This window comes from Gymnoscopelus microlampas (genome assembly GCF_963454915.1).
Source record: "Gymnoscopelus microlampas genome assembly, chromosome: 16".
Taxonomy (NCBI): domain Eukaryota; kingdom Metazoa; phylum Chordata; class Actinopteri; order Myctophiformes; family Myctophidae; genus Gymnoscopelus; species Gymnoscopelus microlampas.
Genome location: NC_139953.1, coordinates 4,218,681 through 4,241,611, shown reverse-complemented (window position 1 = coordinate 4,241,611; position 22,931 = coordinate 4,218,681). Strand labels below are relative to the sequence as shown.

Below are 22,931 nucleotides of genomic sequence, written 5' to 3'. Positions count from 1 at the left end.
TCATATAGCGGTGACTTACTGGGGAATCAACAGGAGAGGAATTGATGGTGACTGTAGGCTTGGATGGAATGACAAGACCTGGAGTCTGGCATGTGAAGATCATTACCATGGTAACATATACAGTGTCATTCACAATAGGAAGCACACCCTCCCAGTCTGTCCCTCTGACTCCAACAGAGTAGGAGTGTATCTGGACTGGCCTGCTGGGACTCTATCCTTCTACAGAGTGTCCTCTGACACACTGACACACCTCTACACCTTCAAGTCCACATTCACTGAACCCCTCTACCCTGCATTCTGGGTTCCAGAAGGCTCCTCAGTGTCTCTGTGTCAGATAAAGTATACACACACACACACACACACACACACACACACACACACACACACACACACACACACACACACACACACACACACACACACACACACACACACACACACACACACAGTTTCACAGTGGTGTTTCTGTCTCTTCTGATGTGATCTCCGAGGGGGAGGGGGTAGCTGGGGGCAGTGCATGCATGTGTGTCAAGTGGGGGGGTTCCTTCTGCCTGTGGACAGTTCAGAAACCTGCCTACCATCGGACATCATCCACAGGGATTCCAAGCTAATACAAACTACAGCCTTTCTATGTATTAAAAAGTTTTAAATCCATTCAAATTTTTTTTAATTACATTTATTTTCAAATAATATATAGAGGGATCAGCGCGCATGCTGGGAGCAAATCAGGAGGCTTAATGATGATAATCAGGATTATAGTAATTTTGATCCTGTAGTGTGAGCTGAGCTTAAGGCTGCTACTCTTGTAATACAATGTTGGCGACTATGTTAACAGTTTAGAGAAGACACTCATTATTATTGCATTTGTAGGACTCTCTTTCTTTTTTGTCTTTGGTAAATGATAATACTGATCAAAGTTGGTTTGCTTCTATGTTGCCATCTATACCCGGTGCCTGCTGTTAGATCAGATAAGTAAAAAATATAATTGACCTAAATATGAAGCGATAGGCCGATCAGCAAATAGATGGATCCCAAGCTATTGAGAGAGTATATGATATTCACATAATAATCAGACATTTATTGCCAAAACCGACATACAGTTGATTTTGTAATTTGTGTGTACTCAGAGATCACAACAAGAACAAAGAAATGCTGAACGCGTCGCAAGAACGCGTCGCAAGATCTTTGATCTTGTCTTTGAACTCTTTCAATACTAGTGGACTGAGTTGGGACTGAGTTGCCCTCTCCTCCACTTAAATACTAGTGGACTGAGTTGGGAAGGCCTTATGTGCCACAAGGCACGAAGTGAATAGGTAACAGGTAACAGGACTGAGTTGGGACTGAATTGCCCCTCTCCTCCACTTATACGTGCTTTTAACTGTAAGTGTGTGTGTGTGTGTGTGTGTGTGTGTGTGTGTGTGTGTGTGTGTGTGTGTGTGTGTGTGTGTGTGTGTGTGTGTGTGTGTGTGTGTGTGTGTGTGTGTGTGTGTGTGTGTGTGTGTGTGTGTGTTTTGTCCAGACATTGATTGTGAGTAAAACCAGCTCCTCTGCAGAATAATCACACAGACTGAACATCAGGAAAGTTACTGATTGTTTGTTTTCCTCACTGCTTTCTGTCTTTCAGAACTAGCTTTACACCGAGTGTAAAAACAGAACACACAACCAACAGATACAGGTAACTCATTCTAAGCAGTTGTCTTTTCCCTTCTCCATGATATACTCACTATGGGATAACATCGCCCCCTGGCGATGCACAGAGCAACACACATGGACTCCCGCAACAATTCTTTTGATTGGCTATAGGCTCATAAACGCGTTCCGGCAGTCCGGAAGGGGTGTAAAACCCCTCGTGTAACTAAAAACACGCCCTCTTACTTCACTCTGCTACGCAATGCGCACGAGCCAAGACACACTACCACATAAAAATCTACACGAAAACCAGCTTTAACCCAAAGCGGGGTCACTTGTGTCCCCCACGGGAGTTTCGTTAAATCCTTCTGTTAATCACGCTCCCGCAGCTTATTTTATATTATTTCATTCTTCCCATCTTCTCAGTTTTCCATCCGTGGCTCAAGGCTAGCTTGGAAGCTACGTTAGCAGGCTAGGCTAGGCTAACAAGCTAAGGCTAAGCTAGGCTAAGTGGCTAGTTAGATAGATAGATAGATAGATAGATAGATAGATAGATAGATAGATAGATAGATATATACTTTATCAATCCCGAAGGAAATTTGTTTTGCTCATCGGCACTAGTGCAATACATTCATACAGAAGTCAATAAAAAGAAGGATGGTAAACATTAAAAAAAAACATACACCAATGGGAATGAATACAATGATAAAATATAGCTGCAAGCAGCAATTAGCGGTTTCGAGAATAATGGCAGACTGGCAGACTGTGACAAGAGTGGCAGACTGGCAGACTGGCAGACTTTGACAGAGTGGCAGACTGGCAGACTGGCAGACTGGCAGACTTTGACAGAGTGGCAGACTGGCAGACTGTGACAGAGTGGCAGACTGGCAGACTGGCAGACTGTGACAGACTGTGGCAGACTGGCAGACTGGCAGACAGACAGACTGTGGCAGACTGGCAGACTGGCAGACAGACAGACAGACAGACAGTGACAGAGTGGCAGACTGGCAGACTGTGACAGACTGGCAGACTGGCAGACTGTGACAGAGTGGCAGACAGACAAACAGACAGACTGTGACAGAGTGGCAGAGTGGCAGACTGGCAGACAGACAGACAGTGACAGAGTGGCAGACTGGCAGACTGGCAGACAGACAGACTGTGGCAGACTGGCAGACTGGCAGACAGACAGACAGTGACAGAGTGGCAGACTGGCAGACAGACAGACAGACTGTGACAGAGTGGCAGACTGGCAGACAGACAGACAGACAGTGACAGAGTGGCAGACTGGCAGACAGACAGACAGTGACAGAGTGGCAGACAGGCAGACAGACAGACTGTGACAGAGTGACAGAGTGACAGAGTGGCAGACTGGCAGACTGGCAGACAGACAGACAGACAGACAGACAGACAGTGACAGAGTGGCAGACTGGCAGACAGACAGACAGTGATAGAGTGGCAGACAGGCAGACAGACAGACTGTGACAGAGTGAGAGAGAGAGAGAGAGAGAGAGAGAGAGAGAGAGAGAGAGAGAGAGAGAGAGAGAGAGAGAGAGAGAGAGAGAGAGAGCAAAGTGCACATGTCTGAATTAACAGGGTCATGTTTTGCATAATGCAATTTAAATGTAAACTGTGACAAGTGGGGTTTGAGCCGTGGACCTTTGGCACATGAGACTAACACTGTATTGATCAAGCTATTCAATCCACAGCCTTGGTCAGTGAGAAGGGAGAATCCAACAAAACAAAACAAAACAAAAGAGGGAATGAAGTACATCATACATTGAAAACAACTACTCTCAATAAGCGTTTCATTTAACAATTGCATGTTTATTCATTGATACAGTCATGTTGTGTGTAATGCAATTGAGTTGAGGTCTGCATGAGGTGAGATTTGAACCGGCGACGCTCTGGTATCAAGGCAGATGATTAAGCCATTGGGCCAACAGACCCGAACTGATGAAAAGGGAGTTCACAGACATGACACACTTTCACGCAAATTGCTCAGAAATACTGGATTTAAATGTTTTTCAAACTGCTCAAAATTGCAGACAATCTAAGGGCGGAGTTTACTGGTTAACAATTGCACATGCATTCATTGATACAGTCATGTTGTGTGCAATGCAATTATAATGAATTCTACATGACGTGGGATTCGAACCAGGAACCCTGTGGTTTCAAGGCAGATGATTAAGCCATTGGGCCAACAGACCTGTACTAGTGAAAAGGGAGTTCAAACACATGACACAATTTCACGCAAATTGCTCAGAAATCCTTGGTTTAAATGTTTTTCAAACTGCTCAATATATTTCGGAATGGAAACTAGTGGAAAATAGTCGATCTACAAGCTCACAACGCGTTGCTATCTAAAAAGGTGTGAGATTGTAGATCGGCTATTTTCACAAGAAAGTATGTCATACATAAAAAAAAACTACTCTCAAAAGCATTTCGTGTTATTGTCTAAACATTGCACTTGTCTGAATTAACAGGGTCATGTTTTGTACAATGCAATTTAAATGTGAACTGTAATAAGTGGGATTCGAACCAGGGACCTTCGGCACATGAGACTCACACTCTACTGGTGGAGCTATCCAATACACAGCCTTAGACAGTGAAAAGGGAGAATCCAACAAAACAAAACAAAAGCGCGAATGAAGTACGTCATACATTGAAAATAACTACTTTCAAGTATGCATTTCCCGTCATCTTTAACAATTGCACATGTATTCATTGATATAGTCATGTTGTGTGCAATGCAATTATAATTAAGTCTACCTGAGGTGGGATTCGAACCGGCTACCCTATGGTTTCAAGGCAGATGATTAAGCGATCAAGCTATTGAACCAACACACCTGAACCTGTGAAAAAGGGCCTCAAACATGTATTTGACACAGTTTCATGCAAATTGCTCAGAAATCCTGGATTTAAATGTTTTTCAAACTGCTCAAAATTGCAGACAATCTAAGGGCAGAGCTTACTGGTCAAAGTGATACATGTGTTCCTCATGAGTCAAGGCACATGTGTAAGCAGGTTTAACGGCTGTCGGCCAAACGAGGCATGACTTTTGCCTGTTTAAAGTTTGCATTTTCAAAAAATTGCTATAGCGCCCCCCTTTGACCAATTGGAGTAAGATTGGTTTCAGTGATACTTGGAAGGACCCTCTACAATATTGCAAAGTGTCAAACAAATGTGAGTCTGCATGTATGTGTTAGGGGCAGATGAATAATTTAAAAAAAGCTGCAATTTTCATTGGCTTATAAAATCTTAACGTTTTCACTTATGGAAAATCCGCTAAGTTACGTCTGTCGGCATTGGTCCAAAGTTCATGTGTATACAGTTTCGTACAGATTGCTCATAAATCCCAGGAGGAGTAGGCTTTTTACTGCTTTTTACTGCTTTTCATAGAATTCGAAATGGTGGGAGATCTAAAGGTCAGAGGTCAAAAGTCAAACAGTGAAAGTTGTTAGGCATGAGGAGACGCATGTGTGTATCGAAGTTTCATGGCTGTAGGTCGAACAGGGCATGAGCTGTACCTGTTCAAAGTTGGCATGTTCAATTGAGTGCTACAGCGCCACCCTTTGGCCAATGGTTGTGAGTTTTGGGTTTTCGCCGTTTGGCATAGCCCTCTACCATATTGCCGAATTTCATAAGAAGTGACCAGGCGGTTAGGCCAGAACTGGCAAAAACGGCGGAAGAATAATAATAATAGTGAAAGTGTAGAGATGTAATAGGGTTCGAAGCCTTACAGGCTCTCGAAACCTAAAAAAACTATCAGTTATAAGCAGTTAAAAAACCTAGGTAAAAACAGTAAAAAATCACAGCTAACAAATAAATATAGATCAGCTGGTCAACCCCCTCCCTCTCCCTCCTCTCTCCCCTAGTGCGTCATTGTGCAGCCTAATGGCCCTTGGGATAAAAGAGTTCCTGAATCTGTCCGTGCTACAGTGCAGTGATCGGAGCCTATTACTAAAAATGCTCTTCTGTGCATAAAGTGCTGTGTGCAGTGGGTGGCTGGCATCGTCCAAAGCACCCTATATTTATTATTTCCAGTGGTGTAAAGTAACTAAGCACATTTATTCAAGTACTGTACTTAAGTACAATTTTGAGGTACTTTTACTTTACTAGAGTATTAGCAGTTTTCAGTACTTACTTACTCTACATCTCAGAGGAAAATATTGTAATATAAAATATTTTACAAATACATGAATCACTTCAGCCCTATTTAAGTTTTGGCTATTGGAAAATAGCCGATCTACAAGCTCACAACAGGTCACGGTGCAACACAGTGAGCTTGTAGATCTGCTATTTTCTAAAGATTTTCATTCATCTTGGGGGGGGCTGGAGGCTTGTCAAAGTGGGTGTATGACACTGTTAACATCAAAAGCCAGGTGCAGAAGTCCACTTTTAATGCCAAAATAAAGTCGGGTCGGACGTCCAGACTACAATATGACATTCATTCAGAGGTTCGGGGGCCGGGGCTACCGTCCTAAAGTCGGCTGTAGGCTACAGTGCTACAACGCATCAGCCACGGACATGTTGTTGTGACATCCCAAACTCATTTCGCCGTTCCGCGGTGTTTACTTATTAATTCAGCCCAGCTTCAAGTTAATTTTGTCGGCAGTGAAGCCAAGGAAACAACACCGATACTTTGGAAGAGACACAAGTCAACTTCCAAATGCTTGTGGCCGGGAAATGAGCTTCGCAGAGCGGATAAAGTGTCAGCTCTTCGCCCTGGCCGAGTGGCCGTAACTGTCTGTGCTGCTCACTAGCTGTCGTTGCAACGAGACTGTTCACTCGGACTCCGCGCTGCGCACATGAATGTGAGACACCGCCTTGATTTTCTCTTTTTTGGCTGATGGTGCGTTCAAGACGCCTCGGAAACACAGAATAGGATGAAATACAACATGACAAACCAATGTAACCATGGAAATTTGGGACACTCTTGAACAAAGTTAAACTGTGAGAGAACGCCGTTCACAAACGCCAGAATGAACGCGTTCACGATAACGTTCATCTAGCGGATATACAGTACGTTCAGTTCACGTTCGCCCAAAATATGAACGAGTTCATGAACGATCGTTCATTGAACGCGTTCAGGCACAACACTGCGCAGCGGTGTTTGGTTTGCGGCTAGTTAGCCATGTTTCCGTCAGTATGATCAGGCTGCTTTCACGGTATATCCTCTGCGTCTTGACCAGCCCTCGTAATTCGTCCATTTTCATACTAGTTGGGTCATTCCAGAATTGGAGGACATTTTACGTCCCACCCAAGAAATGTCAAATAATCCATTTACAAAATACTAAATAATGCATTTGTCGTGTAACTTTTACTTGTCCTGAGACCAAATCTAAATCAACTTGGAGCATTTAAAAAAAAAAAACACATTTAAAAAAATACCAAATAAGTCTGTAGTACCCCTAAAATGCAAGTTTTCTCTTGTCCCACCCCCTTGGTTGCCAAATTGAATCTCAGATAAAACTGTTAAAATGACATTTAAATCTACTTTCTTTTACATTATTTTGTTCATAGATGTCTCTTGTTGATGTGGAAACATATGTTTTAATTAACCTAATATTTTAAATAAGTATTATTATGCAAGGAACCTGTGTCCCACAACTTGCATGCAACCCTGTTACCTTAAACCTTTTTGCATGGTAAAAGAAGAAGAAAAGTGTGAGTCACATGACAGACTAGAAGTGACATCATCAAACACTTTCCTAACATCATGGGTAGAGCAAAGGCATCTCCTCTCTTCTATTATTCATATTTGTATAACATTGTCAGCCTTACTTGAATGTCTCAACCTACCTCACGCAACCCTGTTATGCATATTTCCAGAATAAGATAAATACTTGACAAAAAAAGTTGTACTTATTTATTTATGTGAGTTTGTCCTCTTCGTAAATGCTAACATCTAGCTAAACAGCTAGCTTCTATTCCTGAGAAAAAGCTAACATTAGCATAGATTTGCAATCCTGTTACTTGCAGCCCTGTTACTTTTACTTGCAGCCCTGTTACTATAACCCATATAAAACATGTAATAAAAATACTTTTGATGCCTGAGCTGAGCTAATCAAGCTTTTGATAGTATATTACCTATTATTGATGAATATATAACAGAAATTTGTCAAATAGAAAGTTATTTTTTCAAAAATTCGGAAGCCCAAATGTCCTCCAATTCTGGAATGACCCAGTTAGCACATTCACATTTCCCATTAACACCGAGGGAATGGATGGCTTATACTGCCGCCGCTTGTTGTTTGTTAGCCCGGTCTTTACTTTGAGATGGAACCTCCAAGACAGTGCGGCCTGGAGGGCTGCGCATTCCTCGTCGCCGCGGACGACCCACACCGCGTCTGCATTGCTTGCATGGGGGTGAACCACGACTTTATCGCCAGATGGTACCCAGGTGACGAGGACGCCTGCAAAGCCTGGGCCGCTTACACGGTTTTCCACCTCAAAGGCCGGCTCGCGAGGGCTAGGACCCTCGCAGCTACAACCAGCGGTGGACACAGCGGAGCTCCCCTCGCCGCGGGATCTAGAGCCCCGCTAGAGGAAGAAAGCCGAGGGGCCATGGGCCCACCTTCAGGCGTCGCCCCGAGGAGCAGCGGTGCTAGCCAGGGACGGCGCGGCGTCACCTCCAGGGCCGTCTCATCGGCGCCAACCCCCGCCGCTGCTGTGGTGTCCAGTGGGGTTCAGCCCCACTACAGCAGCGGCACCTTTCCCTCCCCCTCCCCCTCCATCCCACAGTGGGGCGACACGCCGGAGGGAAACGTCTACTCCGGTGGTGGAGACGACGACGGAGCCAACGACAACATGGAGGAGGGGGACGGAGAGGAAGAAGAAGGTGAGATCACCTCCTACCAGGAGGTCCAGGAGGTCACTATGACCAGCCCCGGACCGGTCGATCCTCCTGGGCCCACAGCGGAGCGTTCTGCGGGGGACGTAGAGCTCCTCGAGTCTGTTTCGGTGGTGTTTAGACGGGCCATCGCCCGGTGTGGCCTCGAGCAGCCGATGGAGAACCTACAAATGTCCACCGAGGCTCCCGTTCCAGGTTTCCAAGGGCTGGCGCCCCATCGACCTCGGCAGGTGGAGTGAAGAAACTCCCTTAGGCCAAGGGCGTGAGAGAGGCGCTTCACTTCTCCTGGCTGGCCCAAAAGGAGCCCACCAAGCTTATGTTCCCCTTGGAGGTGCTCACCTCCGGAGATGGGATCGGCGGCCTCCCCCCGATGGATCCGGTGCTGGCCAGGGGCATTGAGGACAGCACAAAGGGCCCCGTTTCACGGCCCTCAGCCAGGGCCAGTGTTTGCCGACGCCAGCAGGAGAGCCACCTCTGCGGCTGTGGACAGGGTCTACAGGGCCTCGGGACTGGCCGCCAAGGCTTTCAACGCCGTGTGTCTCCTCCAGGGCTCAGCCAATGCGAGGCTCATGGAGCTGGTGGTTGAGCCCGTGTGGGCCGAGGATGCCAAGGAGCTACATCGGAATGTCCTCTTGGCATCTTCAAGGCCGAACATACTGTATGCTTTCCCACCAATGGAACCGATCACTCCAACGCTGGAGAGGGTCAGGCTGACCTGCTGAGACAGGGAAGGGACGAGGTGTTCCACGAGCGCCCTCAGGACCTGGACCTGTGGGTCTGGCCCGCGAATTTGAGTTCGCATGGTCTGCCTCCTGATGTGGTGGCTACCATACATGGGGCAAGGGCCATCTCCACGAGGTTGGCGTATGACGTCAGGTGGAACATGTTTGTGTCTTGGTGTTTGGAACAGTTACCGTCAGTGGTGGCTTTCCAGGCCCCGGTATGCAGCATCCTCGTTTTCCTGCAGGACAGGTTATTAAGTCAGGATCTGGCTTTTTCAACTGTTATGGTGTACCTGGCGGCCATTTCCGCTTGTCGCGAGGGGTTCGATGGCAAGACGGTTGGTCATCATCTGCTGGTGCACCGTTTCATGAATGGTGCTAGGCGGGCCAGGCCGGTTAACAGGCCTCTGTTCCCAAAGTGGGACCTGGCGGTGGTGCTGGATGCACTCTGCCGTCCTCCTTTCGAGCCGTTTGAGTCTATGGATCTGAGGATCGTGAGTCTCAAGACGGTCCTCTTGGTGGCCCTGTATACAGCTAAGCGGGTCAGTGACATGCAGGCACTCTCAGTGAGTTTGGAATGCATGTGGTTCTCAGTAGACGGCAAGAGGGTTCTGCTTAAACCCAACTTGGCGTTTGTGTCTAATACCGGGATGGTGGCCCGAGCCCCTGTTGAGCTGGTGGCTTTCCATCCGCCGCCTTTCGCCTCGGCAGAGGATAGGCGGTTGCACTGTCTTTGTCCAGTAAGGGCTCTAAAGCTTTACTGCCAGAAGACGGCGGCCGGCCGTGGGTCGACACAGCTTTTTGTCTCTTTTGGCCGGACTGGTCAGAGGGAGGCAGTGGCTAAGCCGACGCTGTCCAGATGGATTGTGGAGGCGATCAGACTGGCCTATGTGAGTAGCGGCTCTACAGTTGCGGTGGGACTGAGGGCTCATTCTGCTCGGGGCGTGGCTGCATCTTGGGCCCTTTACAAGGGGGTTTCGATGCAGGAAATATGCTCGGCGGCAAACTGGTCGTCTCCGTCTACTTTTGCGGCTTTCTACAGCTTGGACGTGGTGGCATCTTCGATGGCGCACACTGTCCTGGGGGTAGCAGCTGTTTTGAGCCAGGGGGGAGATGAGCAGGCCTAGGGGCTTTATCTCCTGGTTTTTATCCTTCCTCTTAGGCCCCCCTGGACCAGCTAGGTGTGGGTCCTGGGGGAGGAGGCCCTGTTCCTCATTTTAGTATGGGATAGACTTGTGTCTGCCCGTTAGTTGAATGAGGTAGACCATGTGGTCTGTCAGGGTCTTTCCTTCTGGTACTTTTCCGCACCCTGGCCCGGAAGGCCGGGGCGCCCTTGGGGCTGGGGTCTCGCCCGTGGGGCGGGACCTGGGGGCCGAGGGCGTGCGGATCTGTAGGGTCGTGTGACTTAGTGCCCCAGGGGGGTTTATGAGTCCCATAGTGAGTATATCATGGAGAAGGGAAAAGACAACTAGAGGTTACGTAGGTAACCCCAGTTTCTTTACCTTCGGAGTGATATACTCACCTAACACCCCTTCTGTGCGCATTTGGCGTGCAGAGGGAAGTTCTTAAGAGGCCGTGTTCTAGTTACACGAGGGGTTTTATACCCCTTCCGGACTGCCGGAACGCGTAACATGACCCTAGCCAATCAAAAGAATTGTCGCGGGAGTCCATGTGTGTTTATCTGTGCATCGCCAGGGGGAGATATCACTCCGAAGGTAAAGAAACTGGGGTTACAGACGTAACCTCTAGTTTCATTGTTACCATACAGATCGAGATAGAACCTGTGTCTTTCAGCAAATCAGCTGATCAAACACCACTGCTGAGTCTTCCTGTTTACAGTAGTATGTTTCTATTGAACCAACCACTGTAATTGTAAATAATCTTGACATTTAATGTGACAAGATGAGACCTAATGAAGTCAAGGTATTATATTATTCAAATGTTTTGTGTGTGTGTGTGTGTGTGTGTGTGTGTGTGTGTGTGTGTGTGTGTGTGTGTGTGTGTGTGTGTGTGTGTGTGTGTGTGTGTGTGTGTGTGTGTGTGTGTGTGTCATAGCTTCAACATCCCTGGGGCAGGGCTATTCGAGTGCGATCAATCAGGATTGGTGTTTGGAACGACAGGGGAAGGAGAAGTCCTCTACAGGATTGTTCAGTGGGAGAATGAAAAGCTCCAACCAACAGGAATGACTCCTGCAGGGCCTCTGTTTAGCATCAAGTGTCATCAGCGGTCTATCAACCAGCTACGCCTGCCACACTTCTGCATCACACCCGGTGAGGACCTGCTTTATCATTGTGGGCAGCAGTGACTCAGATGGTTACCGGTTCAAACCCAGTCTCCTACTGGCTTTGTGTCTTTGAGCAAGACACTGAACAACTAACTGCTCCTATGAGCAGTTAGTTGCTGTTGCTGCCTTGCGTGGTTGTTGCCTTGCCATCTGTGTGTGTATGTTTGTGTCACATGTGAATCGGTGAATGTATGTGTAAAGTGCTTTAGATAAAGGCATCATTGAAAGCAAAACCATTCATCCAATTATTTTCAGGGTTCTTGTTCAAAGCAACACAGTATAACAGTCAATACTAATTTTGAAATCCAATGTGGGATGTTGTATTTGATTAGTCTCTGACAACAGAGTCATGGATACTGTCTGTCGTAATGTTGAACTGAGTTGGTTTAGGCACGTTATTAAAGAGATAATCACTTATGTCTCTTTTGCGCATTTGTTTACTAGAATGTTTCAAAAACCTTTCACAGGTGATGATCTGTCTGTGGCCAACATCACAGACGAGGAGGAGATGGAACTCTTAAAACCACAGGAAGTGACTCAGACTCATGTGGTTGTAAATAGTGCCCATCTGTCTATCTGTGGGATCGTGAGGAGGATTAAGAAATTTGTAAAATCAACCAAGAGTCAACTTCTGCTGTTTCGTCAACCACCGAGAGGTCGGAGGCAGATACTGAGTATATATCTGCTACCGAGCAATGTGCCACTCAGAGAGGTGAATTATGTTATCTGTTACGTAGTTAGCATCCAATAGAGTTTAAATATCTTTAGGCTGATAGGAATAGTTAATCCAAGAAATTACTTTATTGTCTCCGCCAGGCCGAAAGGCATGGCGAGAGAGTATGTTTTGCACCCTGTCCACCCGTCCGTGTGTCCTGTGCGTCCGTTAGCAGCTAATCTCCTGCACTGTTGGCCCGGTCGCTGCCAAACTGTGCACACACACTCCTTGGATGCCAATTCAGAACCTCTGCCCCAAATATTTCATATGGGCCTGTTATAGCGCCACGAGGAGGCCGATTTGTGCAAAACCCATTTACTCCTACAGATTGTATCCAAACGTCATGCAAATCAGTACACAGTATCTCTATAGTCATGTGATCAACACGAATCGGTCAGATTTTCCATATTCCATCCTCATTGGCTAAGGTTGGCTTCCAAAGTTTGAGGATTGGTCCGTTATGAACAAAATGCCTCAAATCATGAACGCAGCTTGCGATTTCTGTGAAATGTCACGAGTACATTCCCTCTAGGCCGAGGACGACATGCCACCCTTTTCACATTGGCCAGTTATAGCGCCACCAGCAGGTCAAATTCAGCTAAACACATTTATGCAACAAAATGCCTCAAATCATGACTGCAGTGTCCGATTGCCGTGAAAGGCCTAAGAAGAAATGCCACCATTTTCATATTGGCCTATTATAGTGCCACCAGGAAGCCACAATAACATACCTGACCTGGCGGAGAGCTGTGCTCCGAGGAGCACTTTTTTTTGTTTATATTGTTGTTTTAGATGAATTGAGTTCGAGATTAACAACAGCAAAACAATATCAAAATCTGTTTATAAACTTCAAAAGGATGCTCATAATGTAATCCAGCATGTATTCCCAGTATTCTTGTTGTTACCTTTCCAAAATATAACCTTAGGAGAAGAAGGCCTGGACCGCTGGTGTAGCGGTCCGGGCACCTATGCTCCAATGTAGCCTGACACCGCATTGCAGGTTCAAGTCTCGTTCCACACGATCTTTGCTGCATGTCTCTCCCTGTTTCCTATCTGTCTCTACTCTGATCTATAAATTAAGGCCAAAAAGCCCCCAAAAATACCTTAACCAAAAAAAAAAAGAGAATAAACGTTTTAAACACTTCCGGGCTAAACGTCTCATTGCACAAAAAATGCACGTGCCTGGGCCCTTGTGTGCGTGTGAATGAGCTCCAGTTGAACCACACAGAGTTTTGACCATAGCGTTCTACAAATGGATAGAAGACATTTCGGATTACTCAATGGTGTTCATGATCAGATATCACTTTGCTGTTGTTATAATCTCGGTACTTCAATTCATCAGGTGTTAATTCATCAGGTGTTTTCATCATATTAGGATTCTTCATTCACTGTTAAAGAATGTTTTACAAACACAAATTCTCTGTGTTCAAGACATCACGGGGTAATAAGTAAACGATAGAAATTAAGTAATTTCTTGGGTGAATTCCTTAAATGTACTAAAATGTTAAGTGGATTCTGCAACCAGAGGCTGGTTTGTACGTGTGGGCAAATTTGACAACCAATACAAGGCCAAAGTGTATAAAAGTGCAACTCTGGTATTGACAATAACAAAGACTGTTGAAGCAGCCTGTGTACTAGTGATGCGCGGGTCGGGTTTTTTCATGACTCGGCCCGCCCCGCCCCGCCACGGAACCCAACCCGCCTCAACCCGCCCCGCGAACCCATATATAAATCTATGGCTCAACCCGCCCTGCGACCCGCGATTTTTTTTTAAATTCTGTAAAATCATGGTTAGAAAATAATCCCCAAGTGTATTCAAACTGTTTTATTGTTATTCTTCTTATTCTTATTAGGAATAAAGACAAAACAAGAGCATGTTATTATTATTATTTTTTTGCGTGTGAGAGCGCGTGACCCGCTCACCCGCAGCCCGCATAATTGCCTCCGAAATTCTGACTCGACCCACCCGCGCCGCGGGTTGACCCGCGGGTCCCGCGGGTTACGGGTCAACCCGCGCATCACTACTGTGTACATAGCCTGACAAGTCTGTCTATATCCCAGACATTATGATTGAACCATTTAGTCAATTGGTGTCATTGTAGGTGAAAGTACACAATAAGGAAGATGAACACATCAAGACCACCTCCTTCTGCGCTCTGCCCCAAATATTTCATATGGGCCTGTTATAGCGCCACGAGGAGGCCGATTTGTGCAAAACCCATTTACTCCTACAGATTGTATCCAAACGTCATGCAAATCAGTACACAGTATCTCTATAGTCATGTGATCAACACGAATCGGTCAGATTTTCCATATTCCATCCTCATTGGCTAAGGTTGGCTTCCAAAGTTTGAGGATTGGTCCGTTATGAACAAAATGCCTCAAATCATGAACGCAGCTCATGTACACAATAAGGAAGATGAACACATCAAGACCACCTCCTTCTGCGTTCTGACCCCAGACCAGCGCTACACTCTGCAATGTACTTCATATAAAGTACAACCTCAGGTATCACATTAAAAATCACATTAAAACTGCAACCTCGTTTATTGTACGGAAAAGCAGTTTGAGTCTGGAAAACTGATCATTTCCCTTTATTTTCATTCATATTGCAAATGCTCCGGGTGATGCATTTACAGTCAAATACACAATATTAATGTTTATGCTGCGTTCACACTGGCTGATACAAGATAGAAAGATACAAAGCTACACAGTATATTTGTAGCATTGTAGCTGTTGTAGCTTTTGTATCAGCTACAAACATCGGTATGTCTTTGTATCTTCATGTGGCTTCCATTGAAAAATAATGGTAGCCTGTATCTTTGTAGCTGCCAGTGTGAACGCAGCATTACTTTATTCTGTTGGAATCATTCAACATATGTATCACATCCAATGTTGCTGGCCGCCACGGAATCCAATTAAAATCCAAACAAGCGACACGTTAAGTGGGAAATTATTGCGTTGTAGGCTATTCTATAAACTCACCTAAGTTTCAGTTTCATTTATAAACAAGTAGATAAATGTAGAAAACTGCACGGCAGTGGAAAACATTTACTGAAAGACTGTTGACTGACGGTGAAGTTTAAAGGGAATTGACATTTTCAATTTTCAATCCACTCACTCACTCACTCACTCACTCACTCACTCACTCACAATCAATACAGAATCGTTTTTTTGTAATAATTTTCTTCCAAAAACGCTCATGAATGCAACATTTAATTAACCCCAAATTGGAATAGTATGTTATGGGGCGTCCACTCCTACTTTGGCACATATGGTGCACCACAAATGCATAAAGTTGCAGCGGATGTTGTAGAAATGCTGTACCCCCAGCTTCCTCACCTGTCCTGATGGCCACAGCCCATGGCTGGCTAGGCAACCCAGCCTGGTGGAGATATGCTCCGAGGAGTGTATAGTTAATACTGTTACAAGTATAACCATGACTAGCACTACTACAGCAATACAATACAGTAGTAATACAGTTATCTCTGTTTACAGGGGGCAAAATATCAGTTGAACTATGGACCAAATTATCATGCAACATTCATGGTGACAACAGATCTCGAAGCAGAAGACATCACGCTGACATTACTGGGTCCTGAGAAAAAACAAGTCTGGCAGCAAGAAGACATTGTCCTTGGAAGACACTGGGCATTGGAAGGTAAAGACAAAAATGTATTTAGTTCAATGGTCTTCGCCAGGCCGACAGTTGTTTGCTTGTTTGTTTGTGTATGTGAACAGATAATCTCCCCTTGCCCCCTACTTCTTCTTCCATTTTTTTTCCTATGGAAATAACAAAACGATAGAACTTGCACAAAACAAATTTCACCCACTTTTTTTTTTACTTCTGTAAAGCTGTGATGTGACAATAAAGCTGATCCTGATTCTGAGCTCCGGCACAGCTGGATCGATCATCGATAGATAAACTTTGCATGTCCATTGCCAGTAGACCAAGGAGGTCCGCATAGTGTTATAACAGGGTGCTTTAACTTCTTCCCTATAACTCTTGAACCGTAGGTCATATAATAGAATTAATTAAATTTTCCGCCATTTTGCATTGCTTCAAAATACACGTTTTGCTACTAGTCCTACACATTTTGTCCACAATTCAGATAAATTGGTACACATGTGATCAAGATGTATCAGTCAGATTTGTAATATTCCATTCCAATTGGCTACGATTGACTTCCAAAGATTGCGGGAGCGGCCTGATTTACCAAAAAGAATTAAGCAAAAAGCGTCACATCAACCCCTAATGTAAATCAGACATTGAGGGGCCTCTAAACAACACAGAGCCAAAAGCGATTTCAATTACAACCAAAGGGGGCACGACAAATCTTACAAATGTTACTGTTTGTTGTAGAAATATGATTTCACTAAATTAGCTACAAATGGTGTGTACTGAAGCAATTTCAGAACTTGAATTATAATCTTATAATATTGAATTATCTCCACCAGAGTGAGTCTTTAGTCAGTCTTTAGATCTTCTGATGTTCGCCAATACATTCACCAAAATGTATATAGCCTAATAAAAGTCACAGACATGTACAGTTTGCTGAGCAAACATGCTGGATTTGAAAATAACATAAATGGATGATTTGATTAGGACACCCCTGCTGAATATGATGTTAATATCATTGATGTGTATGGGTTGAGACCAATCTGTGTACATCTCATCCTACATGCCATGTACACTTTCATGTACAACTTGTGTAAGATAAGATAAGACAAGAGATGATAAGCAATGTCTAAGTCCTCTGATCCCACAAGGGAAATTCAGTCGCCAAGACAGCACAGCTTAGACACAGATTACATAAATAAACATAGATAAAAATAATTACATAGATAAAAATGTACCGTAGATACAGCATGATATAAAGACATCCCAATTCAATGCAACACCATCAATAATAGGCTAAATATATATCTTTTTTTAATACAATATACACTATACAACCCTATACACCCTCAGCAGTGCTTACATAGTACAAGACAAGGACAATACAAGAGAATGCAGAGTAAGCATGTCTAAGAGTGTCCATCCTGTGCATCCACTGCCCTCATCCCCTCATGGTCCCCTGCCCTGAACGCACCCCTTTCCAAAGTGCAAATAACATGAAGTGCATAGTTCCTACACACTTCCTATGCCCAAACCGAACACTTTCATCTCAATCATACTTTGCACATTACAGCAATTTAACAGACAGCTGGAGAGAGGTGTAGGCTATCTCCACTGGCATGATGTTATGTTATACCATGGTATATACTGTATGGTAACCCTAAGCCTAATGCATCAAATTAGGATGAGTTGCAGTTTAGCAGTTGTACAAGAGATTCAGTACTACCAGTACAATCAATAACTATTAGCTCATTGTTATGCTAGTGTTATCCACTTCCTATTTTTTGTGGGTGTGGAGGTAAACAAACAATAATAAATACAATATGAATAATATGAATAATATGAATAACCCTATACACCCTCATTGTTATGCTAGTGTTATCCACTTCCTATTTTTTGTGGGTGTGGAGGTAAACAAACAATAATAAATACAATATTAACTAGAAAAAGTGCTCCTCGGAGCACAACTCTCCGCTGTTGGGAATGTTGGGAATGTTCTATCTGTATAAGTGTCCTATCCGTCCTGTCTGTATAAGTGTCCTATCCCTCCTGTCTGTATAAGTGTCCTATCCGTCCTGTCTATGTAAGTGTCCTATCCGTCCTGTCTGTGTAAGTGTCCTATCCGTCCTGTCTGTGTAAGTGTCCTATCCAATTGTTACAGTATCCGCCATTTCTCAACCATTTCGTGATTGTTCCTGTCTTACCTCACTCTTACCAGACTTGTGTTGGGAATGTTGGGAATGTTCTAATTCTTATGTTCTAACTGTCCTATCCATCCTGTCTGTATAAGTGTCCGATCCGTCCTGTCTGTATAAGTGTCCTATCCGTCTGTATAAGTGTCCTATCCGTCTTGTCTGTATAAGTGTCCTATCCGTCCTGTCTATGTAAGTGTCCTATCCCTCCTGTCTGTGTAAGTGTCCTATCCCTCCTGTCTGTATAAGTGTCCTATCCGTCCTGTCTGTATACTGTAAGTGTCTTATCCGTCCTGTCTGTATACTGTAAGTGTCCTATCCGACCTGTCTGTGTAAGTGTCATATCCCTCCTGTCTATGTAAGTGTCCTATCCGTCCTGTCTGTGTAAGTGTTCTATCCGTCCTGTCTGTATAAGTGTCCTATCCGTCCTGTCTGTATAAGTGTCCTATCCGTCCTGTCTGTGTACTGTAAGTGTCCTATCCGTCTGTGTAAGTGTCATATCCCTCCTGTCTATATAAGTGTCCTATCTGTCCTATCTGCCAATTATGTATCAGCCATGCAGCCATTTTGTGATGGTTCCTGTCTTACCTCACTTTGACAGTGGCAAAGACACTGTCAAAGTGATGCCATGTATTTATACAGTATTTCACCGTATTGTCACGTGTCACGTGAGGCTTGACCAATCGGTGTGTCATATTTAGAAAGTGAAAACAATACTCTCCTGCGGAGAGTAATAATATGAATAATATTAATAACCCTATACACCCTCAGCAGTGCTTACTGCTGTAGTAGCTTACAGATAAGCTTGTGGAGTTACTGTTTGAATTTGGGTATGTCATTTCCGGTGAATAAAATAACAAACAGGCTAGTGAACAAAACACTAGGTCAAAATATACTAGGCCATATTAGTTGATGTGTTTGTATTTTAATTTCATTCGATTGTTGTTTTATTTATTGCAGCACAATCCAAAGGACCATCTGCATCTGTCTCAGGTGAGTGCTGTTTAAAGTTGTTTGACTCTAAATTGAGACATTTTATATAGTCTTAGACCTACTAGCGTTACTTGTTGTTGAATCCCATTTAAATAGTTTTCATTGTAGCTACCATCATAGTCTCCTTTGAATTTTCATACATTTATAAGTTGTTTTGATCAGTCAATGCATGTTTCTCATTAAGTGCTTCATATACTGACTGTGACCCTCTTGGTTCATGTTCAAAACAGGGTCATGTTATGTACATACATGTCCTAGAGAAAATATGACAGCCTATATCAACATTTTAACACAAACTAAACTGAGGGATGTAAAGTATTTCCATTTTTAAACATAGGATGCTCTGAAACAACGTTAATGTGTTCAAATAATGGTTCACCCACAACTACATTTTCATTCCTCTTAAGTTTCAGCGAAACACTTTGTCGACCAACACCGGTGTTTCCTGATAGAGAACGTGACCATGGTCAAACCCATCCTGGATCTGCTCCTTCATGAGGGGGTCATCACCCAAGAGGGCTACGATGATGTTCTGTCACAGAGCACCAATCAGAATAAGATGAGGCAACTCTATACACACCTGACATCCAGAAATGCCAAAGACATTTTCTACAAAGGTCTTGAGAAGCATGAAAAGTTTCTTCTCAAAGATCTGTAAGTAATTCTCATTTTAAATCAACATTAATAATAATAGCATTGTATTGGTACTACAGAATGTACCTTTCTGGGCAGTGATGCTTCCATGGTTATTAGTGTTACATGGTCACATGACCAAGAGCAATTATCACCTGTGCACCAATCCGTTTGTGAGTTTAGACATCAGCCTGAACAAGACACAGACATCAGTGCTGCTAGGTTACATTGTCATTTATCGTTTGATTTGTGCAGGATGGAAGGACGCCAAGAGCCGATGACAGAGGAGCAAGAGATTTATCTGAGGAGGAGGACACGTTGTTGTGTGACATTATGATATTAAGGAAATACTCACTTGTATCCTTAGGGATGTGCACGGCTAGTCGACTAGTCTAATCAAGGTTCGAGTTTCCAGATGATCTTTATTGTTCCATCTTGTGTACAGGTTGTTTCTAGATTAGAGGCTCTCAACCCATTACTTAAACTGCCGCCCCATTGATATTCAGCCTACTACCAAGTCTTTATTGACATTAACTAACATTATTTTATCTAAGGAAATTCTTTCAATATCATGTTATTTTATTTCCTCTAGGAATGTGGTGCCAGTATGAGCAGTCCCTTTTCACCATCATAATGTATGTTTATTGATGGGTCTTTGGGAAGAGAAATGTATTCCTTATCCCTACGAAAACCCCTTCCATTCAAAAATAGTTTTATGGAAGCGACATTGACATCATACTTTTCATTTTGAATGGGACTCAAGGCCGACTTGTTCATTTCATTATGTATATCAATTCCACATCTTCTTTTCTTTCTTTCACTGTCAAATATGAGTTCAATAAACTTAACTTTTGCTATTTACAAAGACACAGACAAGGATTCATGCACAACTATGTGTCGCAAACCCCTGAGTAGAAACACTCTTCTCATGTCCATCTGTGGTGGTAAATGATAATGATCTTTATTTACTTTCATGACCATTAAAAAATAAGATTGCAAAATATAAGTAAAGGTACATAAAAATGGAAAACATAAAGAAACAAAACAAATGAGCAGAAAAAAACGGTATATGTGTGAGATTAATCATTGCGATAAGCAAGGCAAAATACATGTCTTAAGATCACACTTAAATATATCTACTAATTCAGCCATTCTGAGACTGACTGGCAGGGTGTTCCAGAGTTTGGGGCATACAAACTAAATGTCTCTTGTTACTGACAGGTTGAACTTCTAAGCGTCCAGGGCCAGAGGATCTCAACGACCTACTAGGTTCATATGTTTTGATCATATCTGGTATGTATTTCGGGGCATAACAATGAAGTGATTTATAGACAAATAAAATAATCTTAAAATCTATTCTAGAAAGTACAGGTAGCCAATGCAGAGATGTGTGCTCTGCGCTTAGTCCTGGTAAGGACTCGTGCAGCATTCTGTATTACTTGTAATTTTGCAATTACTTTATTTTCACTTTATACTAGTTGTGTAATCATTTTTACATCATTGAAATGAGTCATTGCACACTTCCCTAGTATATGTATGTGATGCCTAATTACATAGATGTAAGTTATCTTATCCAGATGTATGTTGGTCTCACATATTGCATGTTATTTACTTGACCTCTCACTCTGTTGTCGGTTAACTTGGGTCCATGCACTAACTCAGATCATTAATGCTTTCATTGCTTTGTTTTCATTGCATGTTAAGTTCATACCATTATGATTATTCATATTCAATTTGTTGTGTGATCAGTATAAATGTTCAATAAATACATTCTGAAAGTCTGTCAGTGTTCCTCTGTATTCATGTTCAAAGTAAAATATGAGAGAGAGAAAGAAAGTCTGAGAGAGAGAGAGAGAGAGAGAGAGAGAGAGAGAGAGAGAGAGAGAGAGAGAGAGAGAGAGAGAGAGACTTTTTCTTGTGAAACCCAGCTCTCAGTGTCTTGGTGTTGATCAGCTTCCACAAGTGGTGGAGAATACAGGAAGCTGATCAACGGCAAGCAACATGTGAGCCCAAGTGAGCCCTGACATGTTAGATGAGTTAGTAGCTCTGCTTGAAAATGATCAAGTAAGTTTGGACATGTTGAAAATGTCTGAACCGGCCCGCCACCCTGTGGGAGAAGAGCGAAGTGGCAGAGACTGCGCCAGTAACCCAGAGGTCTTCCCCAACATACCTGAGGACACCGGTGCCACAAACCCGAACCCCAGTGCGAGGCCTAGACCCAACATGAGAGGCAGGTGGCGAGGGAACCGGAGGCCGAGACCAGCCACGAGGGCGAGGTGTTCTCCCAGCTGGAGGTGGAAGGCGGCACCACACCATTAGTGTTTGCCACCGCCCTGTGGAGGGACCCAAATCTGGAACATGCCAGGAGAAATGTGTCCGTCATTGACAATCAACACTGTGAGGGGGTGAGTAACCTGACATATCCTCACTTCACAGTATAAAATGGATTATTGTATTGAGTGAAATCGAACAATTATTGGTGCCTAAAGACTTTGTGTCCTGAGTTCTCTTCTTCTTCTTCTCTTCCCAGAGTAGACGAGCTGATCGAACGACTAGGCCCGGCTTGCTTCATCAGCACACTCGATCTCACCAAGGGATATTGGCAGGTCTCCCTGACGCCAAGGGCCCGCTCGAAGACTGCCTTCTCCACCCCGGACGGGCTGTTTCAATACACTGTCCTGCCATTTGAGGTCCAGGGCGCACAGGGCACATTTCAAAGGATGATGGACCGCATCCTCCGGCCCTTCCGCCTACATGCAGCAGCCTTCTTGGATAACATCATCATCCACAGGCTGTACTGGGAGCACTCAGGCAAGCGGGGCTGACGGCGAATCCAAAGAAGTGCAGGTTGGGGCTCCAGGAGACTATCTGGGCTATACAGTACCGTAGGACGAGGGTGTGCCAAACCACAGACGAGAAAGGTGGAAATGATTTGGATTGATATTGTCACACTTTTTATAATTGATTAAATCAATAGTTCCAGTTCAGGAACTTCATGAAGGTCATGTGCATCGTTGCCCTTCAGTTTGGCCTTCTGCCCCTCAATGAGGTCACAGTGGCCATCATGCCCCACCCACACTGCCCCAGCTGATTTCACCATTTCTCCTCTACCTCTTTCTTGTCAACATGTTTTTTAGAAACCAGTGTCTTTTGTTGAGATTCTGAATTCTTAACTCCCTCCACCTGCAAACCATCCCAATGATTGTGACTGTTGCAGGGCTGAGGGTGGATGAACGTCTGACTCAGGAGTTTGTATAATTTGTGCCCTCAAAAAAATGGACAACACCAAAT

At 44.1% G+C, this 22,931-nt stretch overlaps 1 protein-coding gene across 2 annotated transcripts; it reads left to right on the top strand.

Annotated features, from left to right (window-relative positions):
- Nucleotides 1–1,539: 1,539 nt before the first annotated feature.
- LOC311062518 (apoptosis-associated speck-like protein containing a CARD) lies at nucleotides 1,540–20,940 on the top strand. Of its 2 annotated transcripts, none has more exons than XM_084081616.1 (7): nucleotides 1,540–1,675; nucleotides 11,260–11,474; nucleotides 11,956–12,200; nucleotides 15,702–15,864; nucleotides 18,975–19,007; nucleotides 19,421–19,661; nucleotides 19,896–20,940. In XM_084081616.1, exons 2-7 carry the CDS (start codon nucleotides 11,387–11,389, stop codon nucleotides 19,975–19,977), a joined length of 852 nt encoding a protein of 283 aa, XP_083937742.1. In that variant the 5' UTR covers nucleotides 1,540–1,675; nucleotides 11,260–11,386; the 3' UTR covers nucleotides 19,978–20,940. The 2 variants fall into 2 exon arrangements, with proteins under 2 accessions (XP_083937742.1, XP_083937741.1); XM_084081615.1 differs by having other exon boundaries at nucleotides 19,415–19,661.
- Nucleotides 20,941–22,931: the final 1,991 nt, after the last annotated feature.

Bases quoted from the DNA above. Each gene is read 5' to 3' on its own strand.
- LOC311062518 (XM_084081615.1), top strand. From the start codon at position 11,387: ATGACTCCTGCAGGGCCTCTGTTTAGCATCAAGTGTCATCAGCGGTCT. The intron at 11,475-11,955 runs GTGAGGACCTGC...AACCTTTCACAG, and splicing joins ACACTTCTGCATCACACCCG to GTGATGATCTGTCTGTGGCC. The intron at 19,008-19,414 runs GTGAGTGCTGTT...ATTCCTCTTAAG, and splicing joins ACCATCTGCATCTGTCTCAG to TTTCAGCGAAACACTTTGTC.